The 21,788-nt window shown below is 33.9% G+C and overlaps 1 protein-coding gene across 1 annotated transcript in view; it reads left to right on the top strand.

Annotated features, from left to right (window-relative positions):
- The window catches only part of LOC150101318 (G patch domain-containing protein 4), a 90,608-nt gene that overhangs the window by 52,655 nt on the left and 16,165 nt on the right, over positions 1–21,788 (top strand). The window contains exons 4-5 of the mRNA XM_090400887.1: positions 8,357–8,461; positions 19,679–19,767. Of these exons, the coding sequence (XP_090257013.1) occupies positions 8,357–8,461; positions 19,679–19,767 (194 nt within the window). The remainder of the gene's footprint in view (positions 1–8,356; positions 8,462–19,678; positions 19,768–21,788) is intronic.

The raw sequence follows: 21,788 nt of genomic DNA, 5'->3' as shown, positions 1-21,788 counted from the left end.
TAAGGAAGTTTTATAAGTATTAAGAATGCCTGAAAGTGAAAGTTTAGAAAATATATTGATTAAGAAGATTTTTAGGTATTAAAGGTGCCTGATCTGATGAGTATTACTACTAAAAGGAAAACAGGATATAGTCAAGAAGACTTTATGTATGTTACATTGATTGATGAAAAGGATCCTGAAAATGAAGTACAGAACCTTGTAACTTCTGGAAAAGAGCCTTAACAGAAAGAGAAAAAGACTATGAACATTTTTTTGTGATTGTGAAAGAAAAAGTGTTTAGTCTTAAGAGTAAGTTTATATTTTTAAATAAGGCCTTGGATCCATATAATCTGTAGTTATAGTTATGTATTATTGCTAGAAGTGTATATATATTGTTTTAGTTTTATTAAATGTGTTTATTTTGTACTTGGTTTTGAGTCAATGATTAGTTGGATTCTGAAAGAGTGAGTTAAAGTCATTGCACCAATTGGAGTGAACTCTTTGTGCAAATATAATAACATATAGGGACACTCGGAGTCAAAATAAAAATAATTGTTAGTAAAAGAATTTTATATAATAAATCACCTCATAAGTATATAGTATAATTATTAACAAAGGCATAGCCGGTAGACAAAAAAAGTTAATATACTATAGAGGGAATATAAATATATATAAAATTATAAAAAAATAACAAACTCCTGTGGCTTGTAGAAACTCAATATTCTGCAAGACCAGATTTCCCAACTTGGAGAAAACGAATGTTATCCATATATTCTGATTGTCAGATGTATACAGGACAACTAGTTTTTGCTTGTTATAAGGATGAAAAGTGTATGATAAAGTGAAGATTTAAAAATAAAAATAAAAGAAATGTTTACTTTTGCATATAAAATTGCATATAGAAAACATATACAATACAAAAATTATTCGCCAAAAACCGGGCATTCTTAGTGTGATTTATTCAACATGTTTCACATACACTTTCTATTTACTGTATTTGCATACAGGCACTGTTCTTAGATATGCATCATTACATTTTTTTGTTCAACATATCTTACATACACTTTCATATTTACTGTATATGAATAATCTTTTTATTGTATGCAAATGTAAACATCTATATGTAAATATAAACATTTATTTTCTTTTTCTTTTTAAATCTTCACTGTATCACACACTTTTCATCCTTATAACAAGGAAAACTAGTTGTACTGTAGACAATTGACAATCAGAATATATGATAACATTTGTTTTTTCCAAGTTGGGAAATCTGATCCTTGCAGAACACAGAGTTTCTACATGTCACAGGAGTCTATCGAACAACACAAAAATTCTTCATACCATACAAGTCCTTTCAAATATGGCACTTCATCTCTGTTTATTTATAAGTGTGTTAACGATCATGTTTTCAGTTTCCCATGAGCATGCGCATGTGCACACATACTCACTTATCATCATCATCATCAAATTCCTGATTGATATGTACCCTCAATTGGTGTACAGGATATGATAGTACTACATGAAAAATTTACATCATTACTAACTTCCTATCTACAATTTTCCTCCAATTTAGTCTGTTACTTGTCAAAACTCCAACATTATCAGATCTTATATTTCTAGCATCTAAGGCACTTTGTACCATATCAATCCACCTATAACTTAGGCTTCCTCTGGGTCATTTTTCTGCCAACCTGGCAAATAAAAACGACCCAGAGGAATCTTTCCTCGCCCATTCTGTTTAAGTGACCATACCACCTGAGATTAGCTCTGCTATCACATTCCTGGATGTTGACAATGTCAAGTTCTTTCCTAATATTCTCGTTTTTAATATGATATTGCCATTGATGCCATCTGTTCACGCCTCTAATCTTTCTCAGGACGCTCATATCTGCGGTCTCTAGTCTTTGGTCAAGGGTTTTACTTCTGACCCAGCTCTCAGATCCATAAGTTAAAACAGGTTTGAACACTGTCTTGTATACAGTTAATTTAGTGTTCCGACTAATTTCTCTCTTATTCCATATGAATTTATTCAATTGACTTCCTACCATACCAGCTTTGTTGATTCTGTTGTCAATTTCCATATTTAATTTACCATCTTCACTAAAAATCGTGCCTAAGTCGCTGAAATGCTTTACTTGTTCCACAGGTTCCCCTTTCACAACACAGTTCACATTTTCAACAATTCTACCTATTTTCATTGTCTTTGTCTTTTTAATGCTGACCTTCATACCATATCTATCACAACAGTTATTCAATTTAGTCAGGGAGTCTTGGAAACTTGTAGCGAATTTATTTATTAAATAACATTGTCTGCATAAAGCAAAGAGCTGACATTAACATCTGCAATTCAGATATCATGTTTAATACCACTTTCGTTCATAATGTGATCCATATAGATAATGAATAACAGAGGGGATAATGTACATCCTTGTCTCACACCAAATTTAACATTAAACCATCTTCCTGTACTTCCTTCAATTCTAACTGCTGACTTACAACTCAAGTATTGCTTGATATAATGCCCCATTAACACCATATAACTGTAGCATATTGAATAGCTTCTCTCTTGGCAACTTTTCATATGCCTTTTCCAGATCGACAAAACTTAAATACAGATCTTTGTTATATTCCCATGCTTTCTCAACTATTTGTTGTAAAGTGAAGATCTGATCCTGACAGCCTCCATTTGGCCTGAATCCAGCTTGTTCTTCACCAAGCTTTTCTTCCACAATTCTTCTCAACCGTTTCTCAAGTATACTTGCATAGATCTTGCCAGGAACACTCAGTAGGGAAATACCTCTCTAATTCTCACATTCAGTTTTATTTCCTTTTTTATATGTGGGTACTATTAGAGCTCTACTCTAATCATCGGGAATTCGTCCCTCTGTCCAGGCTTTCTGAACTATGCAGTGCAGCCACTGTAAGACTTTTATATCACTATACTTCAGCATTTCTGGTTGAAATATCATCTACTCATGCTGCCTTTCCACATTTCAAGAATTTGATGGCTGTTTCTACTTCAAGTATGGATATGTATTCCTGACTGTATGCCTGCTGAGTGTTTTTTACCACTGTGCTATCACTGCTTGTTTCGTGTAGCAATTTTTCGAAGTAATTACTTCATACTTCAAGGATATCTTTTACTCCCGTTTTCATGTCACCTTTATCATCTCTAACTCCTTTTACGGCACTCTTTCCTCCATTTCTAAGCTTCTTCAACAACCTCCAGAATATCTTACCACCTTCTTGATATTTATTTTCTATGTTCTTACCAAAGTCCTCCCATGACTTTTGTTTGGCTAGTTTTACATAGTGTTTAGCTTTCTTATATTTATCTCTGTATTCTCTAAGAGCAAAAGCTGAATTATTTGCCAGAAATTTTTGATATGCTTTCTTCTTTTCTTTCACTGCCTCTTTAACTTCCTGTGTCCACCATGGAGTTCTGATTTTTCTATACTTGCAGACAACCTCACCACATGCCTCTCTGGCTGAATCAATCAGGATTTTCTTCAAGGCTTGTCACTGAATCTCCAAGGTTTGGTTCCTGTTCTCAAACTCTTTCATTTTCTTTTCAATAATTTTTGTGTATTTTAGTCTACAGTTCACATCTGAGAGCTGCTCAACTTTTATTTGCTTTAATACTTTCTTACATGTTATTCTTTTCAATATGAAATTCAATTTTATCCTGCTCAAGACTAAATAGTGATCACTTCCAATTTCAAATCCTCTGTACACTCTGGTGTCCTGCACCAGGGAGAAAACATCACTATCAGCAATAACATAGTCAATGAGACTTTTCTTATTCCTTGCCTCTTTTCTCCATGTGAATTTGTGCACATTTTTATGTTGGAACATGGTGTTAGTAATAACCAGTCCATGTCCTGAGCAAAAATCCAACAGGTATTTGCCATTATTATTAGCTTTGCTCTTTTCTCCAAATTTTCTCAAAATATATTTGTATGTCTGACAATCATTTCCTACTCTGCTATTTAGATCCCCAACAAGGACCAACTTTTCCTTTTTCATTGTGTCAGTTGCTTTTCTAAAGCATCAAAAAATTCCTCCACTTCTACCTTAGTAGAACCTTCTGTGGGACCATAGGTACAAATAAGCCTCATTGTCCAGTTCCCCATTCTCATATTTGCCCACATCACTCTATTTGAGACTGTCTGCCATTCAAGAAGATTAGCCTCGTATTTTGTGTTGAATACTATGGCTACTCCTTTTCCCTGATTGTCATTTCCTGAATATAACATTTTGTGTTTATTGCTCAGAAAGATCTCACCAGTTTTTGTTTTATGTAATGTCTTATATATATATACTCAATCTTATATAAACTATAAATATATATCCATACAAATATATATCACTACATATATACAGTAAATATAATCATATCAGTGTGGGTGTATGTATATTAAAAAAACTGTTTTTATAAGCATTGCAGATACATATTACAAATGAACGTCGATTTATTAATGATAGTTCAAAGTCACTATTTCTCATAATTTTGAAATTTTTAGACCATCATTCCAGTTAAGATTGAGTTGATTACAAAGAGCTTCATAGTATGCTTTTGAGAGTCTCAGATTTGGAGGGATTTATGTGAAGAATTTTTGTGCTGTCCCATAGGATCCTGTGGCTAATGGAAATTCCATGTTCTGCAAGACCACATGTGTCAACTTGGAGAAAATGGGTGTAATCTGTATGTTCTTATTATCAGATATCTATAGTACAAGCAACAGACAAAATGGCATAGATTGTAGGTACATGGGAATCTGGTAGACTCATGTAAACCAAGTTGAGGAAGTTCTTTAGCAGAAAAAATCTTGTTTACTGGCTTGAAACTTGTCTGGAATTCAAATTTGTTTAAACTTTTGAGATGTTTTCAGAAATGCCTTTTATGTAAGGAATGGGAATTGTCTTGGTATGGAGTAATGTGCTATTACTACAAGAATAATTATTCATGATGTGTTGTAATTTGGATTGAAAGTATTTGTTGAAATCATGTATTTTATATATTCTAATTCTTGTTTGGGAGCTTTTTCAGAACAGTGTGTGATGTTTCTGTGGACACATGTCAATGTGTGCCCACAGGACATATATATGGGCTCTTATCACCCTTTATGCTTTCTATATATACATGGGAATCTATCACCCTTCACTAAAACATGTGGACCTTGGAGTTTTTGTTATGGTTGATAGATAAAGTCCCGAAGAATGTATCATCTAGTGAATATCAACTTCTTATAAACAGAAAATCTGAGAGAGCCATCCACTTTCCTCTTTATAAGTGAATCAAAGAAAGAAAGGATTCCATTATTTACTTTTTCTAATGTAAATTTTATTCTGGAGAAAAGGTTTATGTGAAGAATTTTTGTGCTGTCTTATAGGATCCTGTGGCTAATGGAAATTTCATGTTCTGCAAGACCACATTTCTCAACTTGGAGAAAATGGATGTATTTTGTATGTTCTTATTATCAGATATCTATAGTACAAGCATTTTATCAAAAAATCTAATTTTTCACTTGAATATTATTGTTATTATTATCTGAGATCTCCAGGCAGTCAAGGACTCATTAAGGGAGACTATAAATTATCCAAACCAGCTATCATACCTTCCCTTAAATTCATTCACACTAGATGCACTCACTATCCCTAAAGCCAAACTATTCCACTCACTCACTGCTCTCTGGGAAAAAAAACCTAGCTCTTACCCCTTTCTTGACTGCAAATAAATTTAACTTCCATGGATGTCCCATGTTCTCTCCCCACCTTCCATATAACGAAAAATTTCATTGATATCCAACAATACCCATTCAAAAGTTTATAGACCTCTGTCATATCACCCCTCTTTCTCCTGTTAACCAGTCTGCAATCCACATACTCGCAATTTGTCCTCATAATCTAAATCCCCTAATCCAGATATAATCTTTATAACACTTCTTTGCACCCTCTATCCCGTTGGAACCTGGGGAGACCGAATCTGTGCACAATAATCCAGGTGTAGTCTTATCAAAGCCTTATAAAGAGGCAAAATGACTTCCTTATCCTTACTTGTCAAGGTTTCTTCAACATTAATGTCAACTTATCCTCAGATAAATTATCATCATCACTGCAGCAGTACTTTTGTTCATCAGGACAAACACTCTCCTTAGTAGTAACAACTTGAGCTTTAGACACTGCCTCGTTATGATGAGTTTTTGGTGCCATTTTTAAGAGTAGTAAAAACTAATAATATTTCTGCAATTATTATAAAATGATATAGTACAATAATTACACTAAAAAACTACAATAATATACTAAAAATACACAATTAAATCTAAGAAAACACTTAATAAATCAACAAAAATCACAAATCTTTCAGGAGCCCTCTAATAGCACGTCTTTTTACCTGATAGCCCCGACACCAGAAATATAGCCAAATAGCAAACATATCATCAACACAATGAAATCAAGTAGAGGAACAAGAGGTGATGTAGTATGGAGAAGTTTTTCCAGGTGTTTCATAAATAATTTGATAAGAGTGGTGACAAGGGCGCATAAGAAAAAAGTATCTGAAATGTACAGCAAAGTCGAATAATTTAAGGCTGCCAGCTGGAATATCCTTAGAGAGCATTTGAATAGTTATATAGAAATGTGATGAAGGAACAACATTGTGATGTCGGAGCACTGAAGGGTAGAGGTCTTTCACTTTATAGATGAAATTTGCAGCATACTTTATGTAGGACAGTGATTTTCCTCTTCTATTGGAGAGTAAGTTAGATAAGTCGGACAGTCAATCCAAGCAACCATTGATATAGGAATGAACAAAGGAATGCTCATTTTATTATATTTAGCAGTTCATACAGTCTAAGTATTTTAGCATAAAAAATCTTGCTAACTTTTTTGACTCTCAGCATCCAGAATTTGTGTTGTCTAGCAGCTGATTTAATTTATTTACTTGTGATTTGTTGGGATCTGTAATGATATGTTTATAGATAAAAATGATCTCGCAGAAGAATGTTGATTTTAGTTATATTCAGTCTACGATAACAGTGATTTCTCTTGACTGCTCTAGAGATTATAATATTATGGTTGTTCTTTAAAGAGTGTAGAGCTTTAATTTCCCACCTAGGAATGTTCAGTGGTGGTAATTTTGCATTACATAATATGCACCACTTCAAAATGTAATTTGTTGGCTGAATTAGAAGGAAGGTTGTGTAGATTTCTTTCAATATATAGCATGAAATCAGCATAAGGAATTTTCCTCAAAGCAATAGAGGAATCATGGCCTCTAGATAAAACATTAATTTCTTCATGGGGAAGTTTAAAGTGAGACAAGTTTATCCATTTGTCTGCAGACTGAGGAGTGGAAGATTTACATTGTCTATTTATAAGGCTTTCAGACTTTTGCATAAAGTTTTGCTTAACATTTATGAAATGCTTTCTTGCCAGATTCTTTAGTAATGTGGGAAATGGCTTTATATTGCTCTGGAAGATGTCTTAGTATTACTGAAATGAAAAAGATAAAATAGATGATATCCTGCTAAATAATAAACATAAAATGTTATATTTAGGCAAGAATCATCAGGGAAAGGAAGGAGTAGAGATAGCATTTGAACACCAAACTTGAAGATAAGCTTCTTGAGCAGACAGAAGCATAGTTATGTGGACAATGAAACTTATTTGTGCTCTATGGTTTCACAGAGGGCTCTTCTAAGAATAAATGGAGGAATTTTTTTGAGCAATTATTTTTAGTAACTAATGAATAATTAACATTGCAGTATTTCCTCAGTTATGCTATTGTGTTTTATGTATAATATCATGCAGCTTTTACTTTTTCAAATCAATTCATTGTTTGTATTCTACTTTGTAATTAACTGTTGTCACCATTGATGATGACCTGAATTTTCAGCTCTTATCTCTTAAATATCATCTTAAATTATCTCTTAAACAGTGAATAATATCTTATTGTACTGGTTCATACATTTACTGATTTATACAGACATACTGTTGCATGCACTGTACCAGTGACTTTGATTTAATTTTTGAAATATGTATGTGGCAAAAAAATATTATTGCTTATTCCTTGTGGTTTTCGTGTTAATTTAAAGAAACCTCATGCCACAAGTATCTCTTAAACAGTGAGTAATATCTCATTGTACTGATTCATACATTTACTGATTTATTCAGACATGCTGTTGCATACACTGTACCAGTGACTTTGATTTGATTTTTTGAAATCAAATCAAGTGTTATGAATTTGAAATTTTCTGAATTACAAGTTTTTTATGAAATTCATAAAATTATATGAATTAGATGACTTAAATTCTTTGCTCACTTGAATGCTATGTTGTTTCAATTATATTTAAAGGAAAGATTTTTTATTTTTTAGGATGGAGTAAAAATAGAAACAAAATCTGATGAAGTTTCAGCTTCAAGTAGGATATCTAAATGCAGCAAGGATACAAAAGGTTCAACGTATGGATATTTTATTAAGGTAAATTTTTTTTATTTGTTTACATATCGTTTCTTGCTTTCTCTTTAAATAATTGTTTCTCAGTTACTGAGTATGAGAATGTTATGTTTAGATAAATACGAAAGTTTAGATTTAATGACCGATTTAAATTAAAAGATTTTAGAGCAAAAACATTTTTTGAAAAAATTTAAATTTATAGATCTACAATTACAGTAAAACTTTATGTGAATGTCTCATTAATAGTTTGACCCATTTTAAATTCCTCATCATTGATCAATACAACATGCATTTATAAATGGGATTGGTGAAAGGTCAAAGCTAGGTAACTGTGAGGATATGGCCTTTGAACATGTATACACTGGAATATCTCCTGCTGAACTACTGTGAAATAAAATAGACACACCCTACCATGAATGTGTTAATGTATGCAGATGACCAATGGGTTTCTAACCAAATGCTCACGCTTCACTTTCTTGTACTTCACTCTAATAGTAGATATCTACCTGGATCCTGAACAAATGAGGATGAGCTGGCAATGTGTGATTTAGCAAACCAAATTGTACTTTGTATTGGCTTAAACCAAAAGATGATTGTATAAGAAGAAGAAATGTCATACCAGCTGGGGCACTGCCTTTTTAGATAAGTCCCCTGCTGTTTTCACAAAAGATCTAGGAACTGGATTTATTTAGAAGTATAACATCATCTGCATGATGTTATACTTCTAAATAAATTTAATACAAGTCTGCAAGATTCACTGACTAAATTGAATAACTGTTGTAATAGATTTGGTATGAAGGTATAGAAAAAAAGGAAACAAGACAATGAAAATAGGCAGAAGCATTGAAAATATCAACTGCATTGTGAATGGAGAACATATAGAACAAGAAAAACATTTCAACTAGTTAGGCACGATTTTTAGTGAAGATAGTAAATTAAATATGGAAATAGACAAAGAATCAACAAAGCTGGTATGGTAGGAAGCCAACTGAATAAATTTACATGGAATAAGAGAGAAATTAGTCATCATCATCATCATCATCAAATTCCTGCCATGTACCCTCAAGGGGTGTACAGGATATGATAGTACTACATGAAAAAAATTACATCATTACTAACTTCCTATCTACAATTTTCCTCCAAATTAGTCTGTTACTTGTCAAGACTCCAGCATTATCAGATCTTATATTTCTATCGTCTAAGGAACTTTGTACCATATCAATCCACCTATATCTTGGTCTTCCTCTGAGTCGTTTTGCTGCCAACCTGGCAGAGAACACTTGTTTTGCTAATCTTTCTTCGCCCATTCTGACCATACCACCTGAGATTAGTTCTGCTGACGCATTCCTGGATGCCAACAATGTCAAGTTCTTTCCTAATATCCTCGTTTTTAATATGATATTGCCATTGATGCCATCTTTTCAACCTATAATCTTTCTCAGGACTCTCATATCTGCAGTCTCTAGTCTTTGGTCAAGTGTTTTACTTCTGACCCAGCTCCCAGATCCATATGTTAAAACTGGTTGGAACACTGTATTGTATACAGCTAATTTAGTGTTCCGACTAATTTCTCTCTTATTCCATATGAATTTATTCAATTGACTTCCCACCATACCAGCTTTGCTGATTCTGTTGTCTATTTCTATATTTAATTTACCATCTTCAGTAAAAATCGTGCCTAAGTAGCTGAAATGTTTTACTTGTTCCACAGGTTCTCCATTCACAACACAGTTGACATTTTCAATGATTCTGCTTATTTTCATTGTCTTTGTCTTTTTATTGCAGACCTTCATACCATATCTATTACAACAGTTATTCAATTTAGTCAGAGAATCTTGCAGACTTGTAGCTGATTTATTTAGAAATATAACATCATCTGCATACAGCAAAGAGCTGACATTAACATCTCCAATTTTGATATCATATTTAATACCACTTTCCTTTATAATGTGATCCATATAGATAATGAATAACAGAGGGGATGGTGTACATCCTTGTATCACACCAGATTTAACATTAAACCATCTTCCTATACTTCCTTCAATTCTAATTGCTGACTTACAACTCAAATAAAGACTAAGTATTGCTTGATGTAATGCCCCATTGACACCATATAACTGTAGCGTATTAAATAGCTTCTCTCTTGGCACCTTGTCATATGCATTTTTCAGATCGACAAAACTTAAATACAGATCTCTGCTATATTCCCATGCTTTCTCGACTATTTGTTGTAAAGTGAAGCTCTGATCCTGACAGCCTCTATTTGGCCTGAATCCAGCTTGTTCTTCACCAAGCTTTTTTTCCACAATTCTTCTCAACCGTTTCTCAAGTATACTTGCATAGATCTTGCCAGGAACCTCAGTAGGGAAATACCTCTGTAATTCTCACATTCAGTTTTATATCCCTTTTTCTATATGGGTACTATGAGAGCTCTATTTCAATCATTGGGAATTCGTCCCTCTGTCCAGGCTTTCTGAACTATGCAGTGCAGCCACTGTAAGACTCTTATACCACCATACTTCAGCATTTCTGGTCGAATATCCTCTACTCCTGCTGCCTTTCCACATTTCAAGCCTTTGATGGCTTTTTCTACTTAAAGTATGGATATGTATTTCTTTACTGCATGCCTGGTCAGTGTTTTTTACCACTGTGCTGTCATCACTGCTTGTTTCATTTAGCAGTTTTTCAAAGTAATTACTCCATACTTCAAGGATATCTTTTTCTCCCATTTTCATGTCACCTTTATCATCTCTAACTCCTTTTACAGCATTCTTTCCTCCATTCCTAAGCTTCTTCAACAACCTCCAGAATATTTTGCCACCTTCTTGATATTTATTTTCTATATTCTTGTCAAAGTCCTCCCATGACTTTTGTTTAGCTAGTTTTACACAGTGTTTAGCATTCTTGCATTTGTCTCTATATTCTCTAAGAGCACAAGCTGACTTATTTGACAGGAATTTTTGATATGCTTTCTTCTTTTCCTTCACTGCCTCTTTAACTTCCTGTGTCCACCATGGAGTTCTAATTTTTCTATTCTTGCAAACAACTTCACCACATGCCTCTCTAGCTGAATCAATCAGGTCTTTCTTCAAGGCTTGCCACTGAATCTCCAAGGTTTGATTCCTGTTCTCAAACTCTTTCTTTTTTCCTTCAATAATCTTTGTGTATTTTAGTCTACAGTTCACACCTGAGAGCTGCTCAACTTTTATTTGCTTTCAAACTTTTTTTACATGTTATTCTTTTCAATATGAAATTCAATTTTATCTTGTTCAAGACTAAATAGTGATCACTTCCAATTTCAAATCCTCTGTACACTCTGGTGTCCTGCACTAGGGAGTAAACATCACTATCAGCAATGACATAGTCAATGAGACTTTTCTTATTCCTTGCCTCTTCTCTCCATGTGAATTTGTGCACACTTTTATGTTGGAACATGGTGTTAGTAATAACCAGTCCATGTCCTAAGCAGAAATCCAACAGATATTTGCCATTATTATTAGCTTTGCTCTTTTCTCTAAATTTTCCCAAAATATTTTTGTGTGAATCATAATCTTTAGATCCCCCTTATAATCCCCTTAGATTTAGATCACCTTACAATATTTAGATCCCCAACAAGGACCGACTTTTCCTTTTTCATTGTGTCAGTTACTTTTTCTAAAAGCCACAAAAAATTGCTCTGCTTCTACCTTAGTAGAACCTTCTGTGTGACCATAGGCACATATAAGTCTCATTGTCCAGTTCCCCATTCTCATATTAGCCCACATTACTCTACTTGAGACTGCCTGCCATTCAAGATTCGCCTCATATTTTGTGTTGAATACTATGGCTACTCCATCTTTTTTTGATTGTCATTGCCTGAATATAACATTTTGTATTTATTGCTCAGAAAGATCTCACCAGATTTTGTCTTTTTTGTTTCAGTCACCCCTATTATGTCGATCTGGTACTTATCTAATTCCTCAGCTAGCTCCATTTCTTTGCCATTCAGGCTTCTTATGTTGATAGTACCGATCTTTAACTCTGGTGATGTTGAGTTGAGGTGTGTTTTCAGTTGCTGAATTTTCGCTGTTCACACTGGTTCCCTGGCAAAAACGAGGCCCCCGTTGTTTTCGCCAGGGGCGACGTCCCAGCCGGCATGAAATTTTGTCATGATTTACCATCATTTTTTATTTTGGTTTAACCAATAAGAATACAGTTTGGTCGGCTAAATCCCAAATTGCCAGCTCATCCTCGTTCATTCAGTATCCAAGTAGATACCCAACAGCGTGCACCACGAGAACGTGACGATTGGACATTAGGTCAGAAGCTCTGGTCGGTTCTCTGCATTCCTTTAAAGGCTATGTGGAGGTCTCCTCTCAGTTATACAGCTTTGACCCTTAAGCACCCCCTCCATATGAGAAATATATGAGAAATTGTGAAATTGAAATATATGAGAGGCATATGAGAAATTAGTCAAAACAGTATTTTAGCTGCATACGAGCAGTGTTCAAACCACTTTTAACTTATGGATCTGAGAGCTGGGGTAGAAATAAAACACTTGACCACATCTCCATTTGTTCAGACCACATGGAGTAGAGACCACAGGTATCAAAGTCCTTAAAAAGATTAGGAGCATGAACAGAGGGCATCAGTGGCAATATCATATTAAAAACAAGGATATTAGGGAAGAACTTGACATCGTTAGCATTCAGGAATGTGTTAGCAGAGCTAATCTCAGGTGGTATGGTCACTTAAACAGAATGGGAGAGGAAAGATGAGGAAAATAAGAGTTCTCTGCCAGGTTGGCAGGAAGAAGATCTAGAGGAAGACCAAGATGTAGATAGATTTATACAATAAAAAGTGCCTTAGAAGATTGAAATATAAGATCTGATAATATTGAAGTCTTGACAGGTAACAGATTGATTTGGAGGAAAATTGTGGATAAGAAGTTAGTAATGATCTAAGTTTTTCATGTAGTACTATCATATCCTGTACACACCTTGAGGGTACATCTCAGGAATATGATGATGATGACAAATAGTTGAGAAATCATTGGATTATAATTAGAGATCTGTATTTAAGTTTTGTATATCTGGAAAAGGCATATGACAACAGACCAAGCAGAAAGCTCTTCAAAACTCTACAGGTATATGGTGTAAATGGGACATTATATCAAGCAATACGTAGTCTTTATTTGAGTTGTAAGTCAGCAGTTTGAATATGAAGGATGTATCAAGATCATTTGATGTTAAATGAGGTGTGAGACAAGGGTGCACATTATCTCCAATGTTATTCATTATCTATATGGATCGCATTATGAAGGAAAGTGGTATTAAATCTGATATCAAGATTGGAGATATTAATCTCAACTCTTTACTTCTGAATAAATCCAGTACAAGTCTACAAGGTTCCCTGACTAAATTCAATAACTGTTGTAATACATTTGGTATGAGAATCATACCAAATGTATACGAAGACAGTGAAAATAAGCAGAGACATTGAAAACATCAATTATATCCTGAATGGTTAACCTGCATAACAAGTAAAACATTTCAGCTATTTAGGCACAATTTTTTAGTGAAGATGGCAAATTAAATATGGAAATAGACAACACAATTAGTAATGCTGGTATGGTAGGAAGTTGACTGAATAAATTTATCTGAGATAAAAAAGAAATTAATCAGAACACTAACTGTATACAACAGTGTTCAAACCAATTTTAACTTGTGGATCTGAGAGCTGGGTTAGAAATAAAGCACTTGAGATCAAAGACTAGAGACCACAGATGTGAGTTCTAACAATGATTAGTGGAGTGAACAGGTGGCATCAATGGCAGTATCATATTAAAAATGAGGATATTAGGTATTTTGCCATTGTTAGCATCCGGGAATGTGTTAGCAGAGCTAATCTCAGATGGTATGGTCACTTAAACAGAATGGAAGAGAAAAGATTAACAAAACAAGTGTTCTTTGCCAGGTTAACAGGAAAAAGACCCAGATGTAGATGTATTGATACAGTAAAAAGTACCTTAGAAGACAGAAATACAAGATCTGATAATGTTTGAGTCTTGACAGATAACAGATTAATTTGGAGGAAAATTGTTTATTGAAAGTCAGTAATGGTGTAACATTTTCATGTAGTACTATCATAATATCCTATGCACCCTCAAAGGCTACATATCAGGAATTTGATTATGATGATTTGCTAACCTTTCCTCTCCCATTTTTGTTTGATAAGTATACTTAGATTAGCTCTGGCTACACATTCCTGAATGTTAATGTCAATTCCATCCTGATGTCTTAATTTTTAACATGATTCTGCCATTGATCATTCTACCATATGTTCAAGTCACTTTTTTGTCAGAAATCTGAGATCTGTGGTCTGTAATCTTTAAGTATTTTATTTCTACCCAATTCTCAGATCCATAAGTGCATCTGTTTTCTGGCTGATTTTTCTGTATAATTTGCTATATCTTATTATTCTAATTTTCTCTCTTATTCTGTATGAACTTATTCAGTTTACTCCCCCACCATACCACCTTTGCTTATTCTGTTGTTTATTTCCATATTTAATTTGCTATCTTCACTAAATATTGTAACTAAATAGCTGAAATATTTTACTAATGTAGGTTCTTCATTCAGGATGCAGTTCGTTTTTCATGTTCTGCTTATTTTCATAGTTTGTTTTTTTATTGTTGATATTCATGATAAATTTTTTATAGTAGTTATTCAAGTTAGTTGAATAATTGAATTGAATAGTTGAATAATTGTCAGTGATCAATGGTGCTGCACTAGTGAGACACAAGATGCTCTTCTGTCATTGGCCTTTGTTGTCACCGTCTTTGCTTCGCACAGTAGGCATAGTAGGCACTTGCATTTGGGTGATTTTTAATTAAAAAGATAACTGACTTGATGCACTATAAGTACTTATGGGTTGTGCAGAAGTAATCATCTCCTTAGTACTCACTGTTGTGATTTCCATTTATTGGTTAATTTGAGCGAAGAACACTTCTAGTATTGATACAGTGTGAGAGCACAAGTTTAGAGTAACTTATTCACAGACACCACCTGGCATAGATTCTTGTTGAAGTTTCAGGAATACTTCATTGCTAATACTGTCTTCAAAAAAAACCTTTCATGAAAGGTTTGGATCAAAGGTAGTTTGTCCTTAGAAGAATAGATAAGGGTTTTAGTTTGTGAGATTTTAAAGTAGTTTGAAGATCATGTAAGAATAGTTAAGAATAGCTTTGCTGTGAACCTTTTATGTAAAGTAAAAGGTCACAGCAAAAGTGAAGAAGGTTCATATAATATATTATCAATTTTTTAACCCTTATAAAATAGATAATATATTATTATAATATATAATATATTATCTATTTTATAAGGGTTATAACAATTGGCTAAAGCAGTGTCATAAATAATCCAGTTATGTGGCAAAAGTTCTGTCATTGGGAAAAACATCCCTGTCTTTATGTGTTGGTGTTTTATGATTGCCATATGGTGTGACTCACCATATGGCAAGCCACAACATATGTAGAATTTTGAAGATGAACTACCATGTTGGAGCACTTATTTTAATTACAATAAAGTAGCACTGGATGTTTCACCCTTTAATGAAAGTCATCATCAGTAATATACATATGTGTATACACTGGGACACAAGCTACATCAGGATCTACAGCATAACTGCTTTTGTCACCTGTCAATACTAGCCTTGCCTCCATTGAGAGGGAAAAATAACATAAAAATAATAATTTTAAAAAAATAAAATAAAATAAATTAATAAAGTAAAAAATAAATTCATAATAATTAAATACTTATATATATTGAGTACCAGTGAAACTACATCAGTGGCTACTGGTTGGCGATTTAGTTTCCTATTGTCCTGTTATTTTAAGTCCTGTTTATGGTCTTAGAACCACTGGTTTAGTATCAATTTCTAAGTGCTCCAAAACTAGTTTGTCTCCATAATTCTACACAGTGAATTACTACTAGTGTGTTTGGCTCTCTGTAAAGAGAAAGTAAAATATTATGAAGACATTTATCCTTCTTAAACACATTAGTCACATGTCTTTCAGGTGAATCATTTTCTCTTTTGTTTATAGAAACTGTGAATGCACATATGGAACTAATGTGCATTCTGGTTCTTGGACATGATTCTCCATCTTTCAAATAATGCAGTAGCAAGGCAAGTCTCATGCTGAAGAATTAGACATATGTTCTCAGTCACTTTAAGTTTCAAAAGCAATCATTGGTTTCCTGTAAAACATTATAAAACATTACTTGATATTTTCTGTACTTTCTATTAATAGCCTTTGTTGATGTTAACATGTGGGCTCGTTTCTTCAAGCTTATGTTTTACACACTGACATGGTATTCATGAGGCCTGTTTTCCTCTCATAATTTCTGCCAGGTCTAATAAGAAGAAATGGTTCAAAACCTTAATCAAAAGCACTAATAAACAGTAAATATGCTTGTCCTAGGTCGACTTTGTTGTCTTTTAATTATTGCATGCCAAGTTTCTCATATGAAGGTTGTATTCTCTTTTTCTTCCTGTCATGGATTTTAGGTCAAGTGGCCTGTTCTAGTCTCATGCCATTGCTTTCTTGGTCTTCCAATTCTCTTTCCTTTTTTTTTTTTTTTTTAATAGTATTTTTGGCAGTCTGCTATTGTCTGTTTGATTTAGATGTTCTGACATTTTTGTTTATATTTACTTACATAGTGGTTAATTGGTTTTATATTTAGGGATTGTAAAATTCTTCATTTGTTTTATGGTCCCACTTAGTATATCCAGCAGTTTTTCTGAGAAATTTAATTTTTATTGTGTGAATCTATTTTTCATTCTTTTTTTTATGGTTCATCTTTCATTTCCATATAATAAGGTTTGGTTTAGACACAACATTATATAGTCTGATACTAGTGTATTTTTATACCAAGGATGGCTTAAGTAAAATATTTATTATGCTGTTTACTTTAACATTTGATCTTTTTATCTTTGAAAGCCATTATTTTTGTCTTTATTTTTGATATTCTCATATTATATTGCTTTGAAACTCCATTTAATGATTTTACTGATCCCTGTAGATCTTGTGATGTAACTAATACAATTTGATCATCTGCAAATAATAGTGTATCTATCTTTATTTGTGAGTTTATTTGTATACCAAATGGGTTATGCTCTTTCCAGATGTTAATTTTATTTATATACCTTCTAGTCTAGCCATAAATATTGTTACAACTTGAACAGTGTATAAGCCATTAATCTATCAGTAAATCATTTACAGCTTTCAGCACATACAAACCGCATGTATAAAGCAGTACTCAATATTCAAAATGCCCCCCCCCTTTTGTCTTCATGCATGTCCAAAGTCTGTGAGGCCACATGTCGATGGTGGCACACACAACATCCACCGTTACACTGCCATTACTTGCTCTAAATCCACCTTCAGGCTGGCAGTGCTTGGGTGTTGTTTCTTGCAGACTCTCTCTCTCTCTCTCAATCTCTGACCACAATTTGAAGTTCAACGAATTCAGATCAGACTTCCAGACAGCCAGTTGATAGGTGGGAGATGAATGCCATTGCTCAGTGTGAGACCACCACTCCACTTATTGGAGGCCTGAAGGGGATGAAAATGTTCCATGTTTGGTCTGTAGAGCAGGGTTTCCAGATTATGTAAAAAAATAAATGAAAAATACAAAAAATATATAAAATTGATAAAAAATAGAATAAAAAATCCCTAGCTGTCCACAGTACAAAATGTACTGCAGGTTTACAAATAACCTTTCGTGGGTGGGAGCAACATTTAAAAAAAAAAAAAAATCGGATATGGTCAGGCACATTCACCTCCAACTACCGTTGTGTGATTCTTGACTGGTGTGCAGGGACTAAGTCCTGTTGGAAGTCCAATGCCTGTTATAAAACAAGTGTTGTTCATGGACTATACCACTGGTTCTAGCATGATGTCTTTATACACTTTGGCAGAAGTTTTGATCCCTTTCTTGCATAAATGCAACTTGGATATCCCCTCCACCAAACCGTCACCGACATATGCTGATGACCTCTCTGAATCCTGGGTGCTATGGCACTTGCGGCGCAACAATCTAGGGCATGTATCTAATTGTTTTGGCAGTTAAATAACTCTTCATTGGTGAAAATCTCATCTTTGAAGACAATATCTCTGTGTCTGTTGTTCATGTACTGCTGGAGAAGTGCCTTTGATTTTATCACCCTCTGCTATATAAGTTTCGTGTTAGGAGGTGTCCAATAGAACAGCAGTAGGCTCTCATCCTCAGGTCATCAGTTAGTACATGTAACATCATTCTCTGTGAAATGTTCATCTCTTACGACATCACTTTCTGGTTCTCATAGGATTATGGCAGAGGCATGCCTTCACAGCCCTTACAAGCTATTGTGTACTAATGCAGCATGGTCAACCTGTTCTTTAGCAGTCAGATACATCTTCTGTAACGTTAGAATGGTTAATAGTCTGATACACAAACGTGCTACTGATTCCAAGTGTTTTTAGCATGCTGAAAATAACAGGTGGCTGCATTCCAAACTTATGAAGTGCTGTTACAGTTACACGGTTCTCATAATCTCTTCTCTTCACTGCATGTTAATCTGCACAGCTAAACCTCTCTCTCTACTGATAAACATGGGAATGTTAGCTGCATGCAGTGCCACTAACGGAACAAGGTTCACACAATACTCTGGGCAGTGCACGAGTGTGTAGAAATTGTAACAATATTTATGGCAAGACTGTGTATATTAAAAAAGTAGAGGTGATAGGAAACATCCTTGCTGTACTTCTTGATATGAAAACGCCTTTGATAAAATTAATCAATCTAAACAGACTAGACCAGCTCTTACAGTCTATTCAAGAAATATACACAGAAAATAAAATAACAGTCAAATTAGAACAAATATCAGAATAGAGTATGAAAGAAACAGTGCAGTGGTAAAATGAAAAATTTCAAGTTCTTACTGGAATTGTATGGTTTCTTTTTCTTTTGAATAGAGTAAGAATTTCTTTCATATTCTGTTCTCTTAAGGTTGTATTTTCTTAAGCTCTTAATCACTTTTAAAACTTCAAGCACTGAAGGCAAATGTTGTTTTACTATTTGGCCAAACAATACTGGATATTTTATCCTTTCTTTAATAATAATAATACATTTTTTTTTGCACTTTTTGTTTATTTATTATTATTATTATTATTATTATTATTTTATCTGCCATTTTAATCATAAAATTATTCCTCTTTAGGCAGGTACACTTACAAGCGATGGCAAAATTTCACCATACAAAACAGGTGCTGCTGTTCCAGAAGTTCAAGAAAGAGATTATAGTTTAAGGTGACTAGCCATTTAAAGATGATGCATTGTTAAAATAAATGTATTTTAATAATATGTTCAATGTTTTCTATGATTTTGTTCCAAGTTTAATTACTGTGCTATGCTTAGAACAAAAGCGAACAAAAATTTGTTTATTTTCCAAGTAGACGGTGTTGGTTTATTGAGCATCTGTAGCCAAAATATTTCTGATTTAAACTGAGAGGTAAAAAAGAAATGAATGGGATGGAATATCTTATAGAATATCTTATAGCTTATAGATTCAGAACATTGACTTTTTTCTCTATTAGGACTGCAAATCCTGTAATGCATGTTAGGTTGTTAATTTGATGAGACACATTCATATGTACATCTGTACACACACATATGTACATTCATATGTACATCTGTGTGTGTATATGTAGCCTGAGTGTCCTCTTGATCTATTGCTTCAATTGCATGCTATACTTATCTTCTGTTTCCAGTCTCTTTAAATGACTACATTATCATTTTAGATTAGCTTTGCATACCTCCTCTTCAATGTTGATTCAGGACTTTATATCAGTGGTCTCCAGTCTATCATTTACCATGATATGACCTATTCTGTGATATTTGCAGATGTTGTTATATTAGTAAATTGATCAGTATAATAAAACTGGAAGAAGTAATTATGGAATTGGTTATTCTAGTTTTTATTCTGCAGATTACATTATAATGATGATAATATTGATAACACTCAAAAATAGACAAAGTTGATATCTGAATAGTATCCCAGAGATGGAAAGAGAGCTACAAGAAGACCCAAGAGACATTGGAATGATGAGATTAAAGAGATGGCTGGAATTCACTGGAATAAAAAAGCTCAGGATAGAAATGGAGAACTTTGAGGGAGGCTTTAGTCCAGCAGTGGACAGAAAATTGCTGATGATGATGAATATCAGTAAAATAAGAATTTAGCATGCACCATCTTTAACAAGCAAAAAGCAGCATGATGTATATTAGCATCATTTGCAAATCACTTACCAGCCAGGTGCACCTACACTTTCATGACATTTGCTTTCTCACATTTTTTTTCTGTATTATCTAAGAGCATGTGCTAACTTACTAGCCAGTAACTAACTTTTTACATAATTTCTTCTTTTCATGCAAACAGCTTCTAATGTTTCTTTTTTCCCAATCCTTTCACTTTTTTGTATATTTGATTCTATAGTTCGTCTTGACTTTCTTTTTCTCTCACAAAACTTTAGTACATGTTTTTCTTTTCAACTATAGTTTCTGGTAAATTTTTATTTCAAACCCACTTGTGCACTGTTGTATACTGAACCAATTGGAAGACATTTCCATTAATCATGTAATCAGTATGCCTCTTGAATATATGAACATTTTACAATTGGAATATGGTGTTAATAATGAACAATCGGGATGCTTAAGAGTCAAAGCTATATAACTGATAGTAGACCTCCACATAGCCTTTAAAGGAATGCGGAGAACTGATCAGAGCTTCTGACCTAATGTCCAATCCTCACTTTCTCATGGTGCACCCTGTTAGGTATCTACCTGGATACTGAACGAATGAGAATGGGCTGGCAATTTGGGATTTAGCCGACCAAATTGTATTCTTATTGGCTTAAACTAAAATAAAAAATGACGATACACCATGACAGAATTTCATGCTTCCTGGGGCATCACCCGGTTAAACAAGGCCCCCCGTTGTTTTCACCAGAGAACCAGGCCAAACAGCGAAAAGTCAACTACTGGAAGAAATCCTGAAATCCACCCCAACTCAACATCACCAGAATTCAAGATTGGTACTATCAACATAAGAAGCCTGAATGGCAAAGAAATGGAGCTAGCTGAGGAATTGGATAAGTATCAGATCGACATAATAGGGGTGACTGAAATGAAAAAGGCAAAAACTGGTGAGATCTTTCTGAGCAATAAATACAAAATGTTATATTCAGGCAATGACAATCAAGGAAAAGGAGTAGGCCATAGTTTTCAACACTAAATATGAGGCTAATCTTCTTGAATGGCAGGTAGTCTCA

Source organism: Typopeltis vanoorti, chromosome 11 (assembly GCF_054136105.1).
Source record: "Typopeltis vanoorti isolate ZY-2024b chromosome 11, IOZ_Tvanoo_1.0, whole genome shotgun sequence".
NCBI lineage: Eukaryota > Metazoa > Arthropoda > Arachnida > Uropygi > Thelyphonidae > Typopeltis > Typopeltis vanoorti.
The sequence above is the reverse complement of the archived record's forward strand: the minus strand, read 5'-3'. Positions and strand labels throughout refer to the sequence as shown.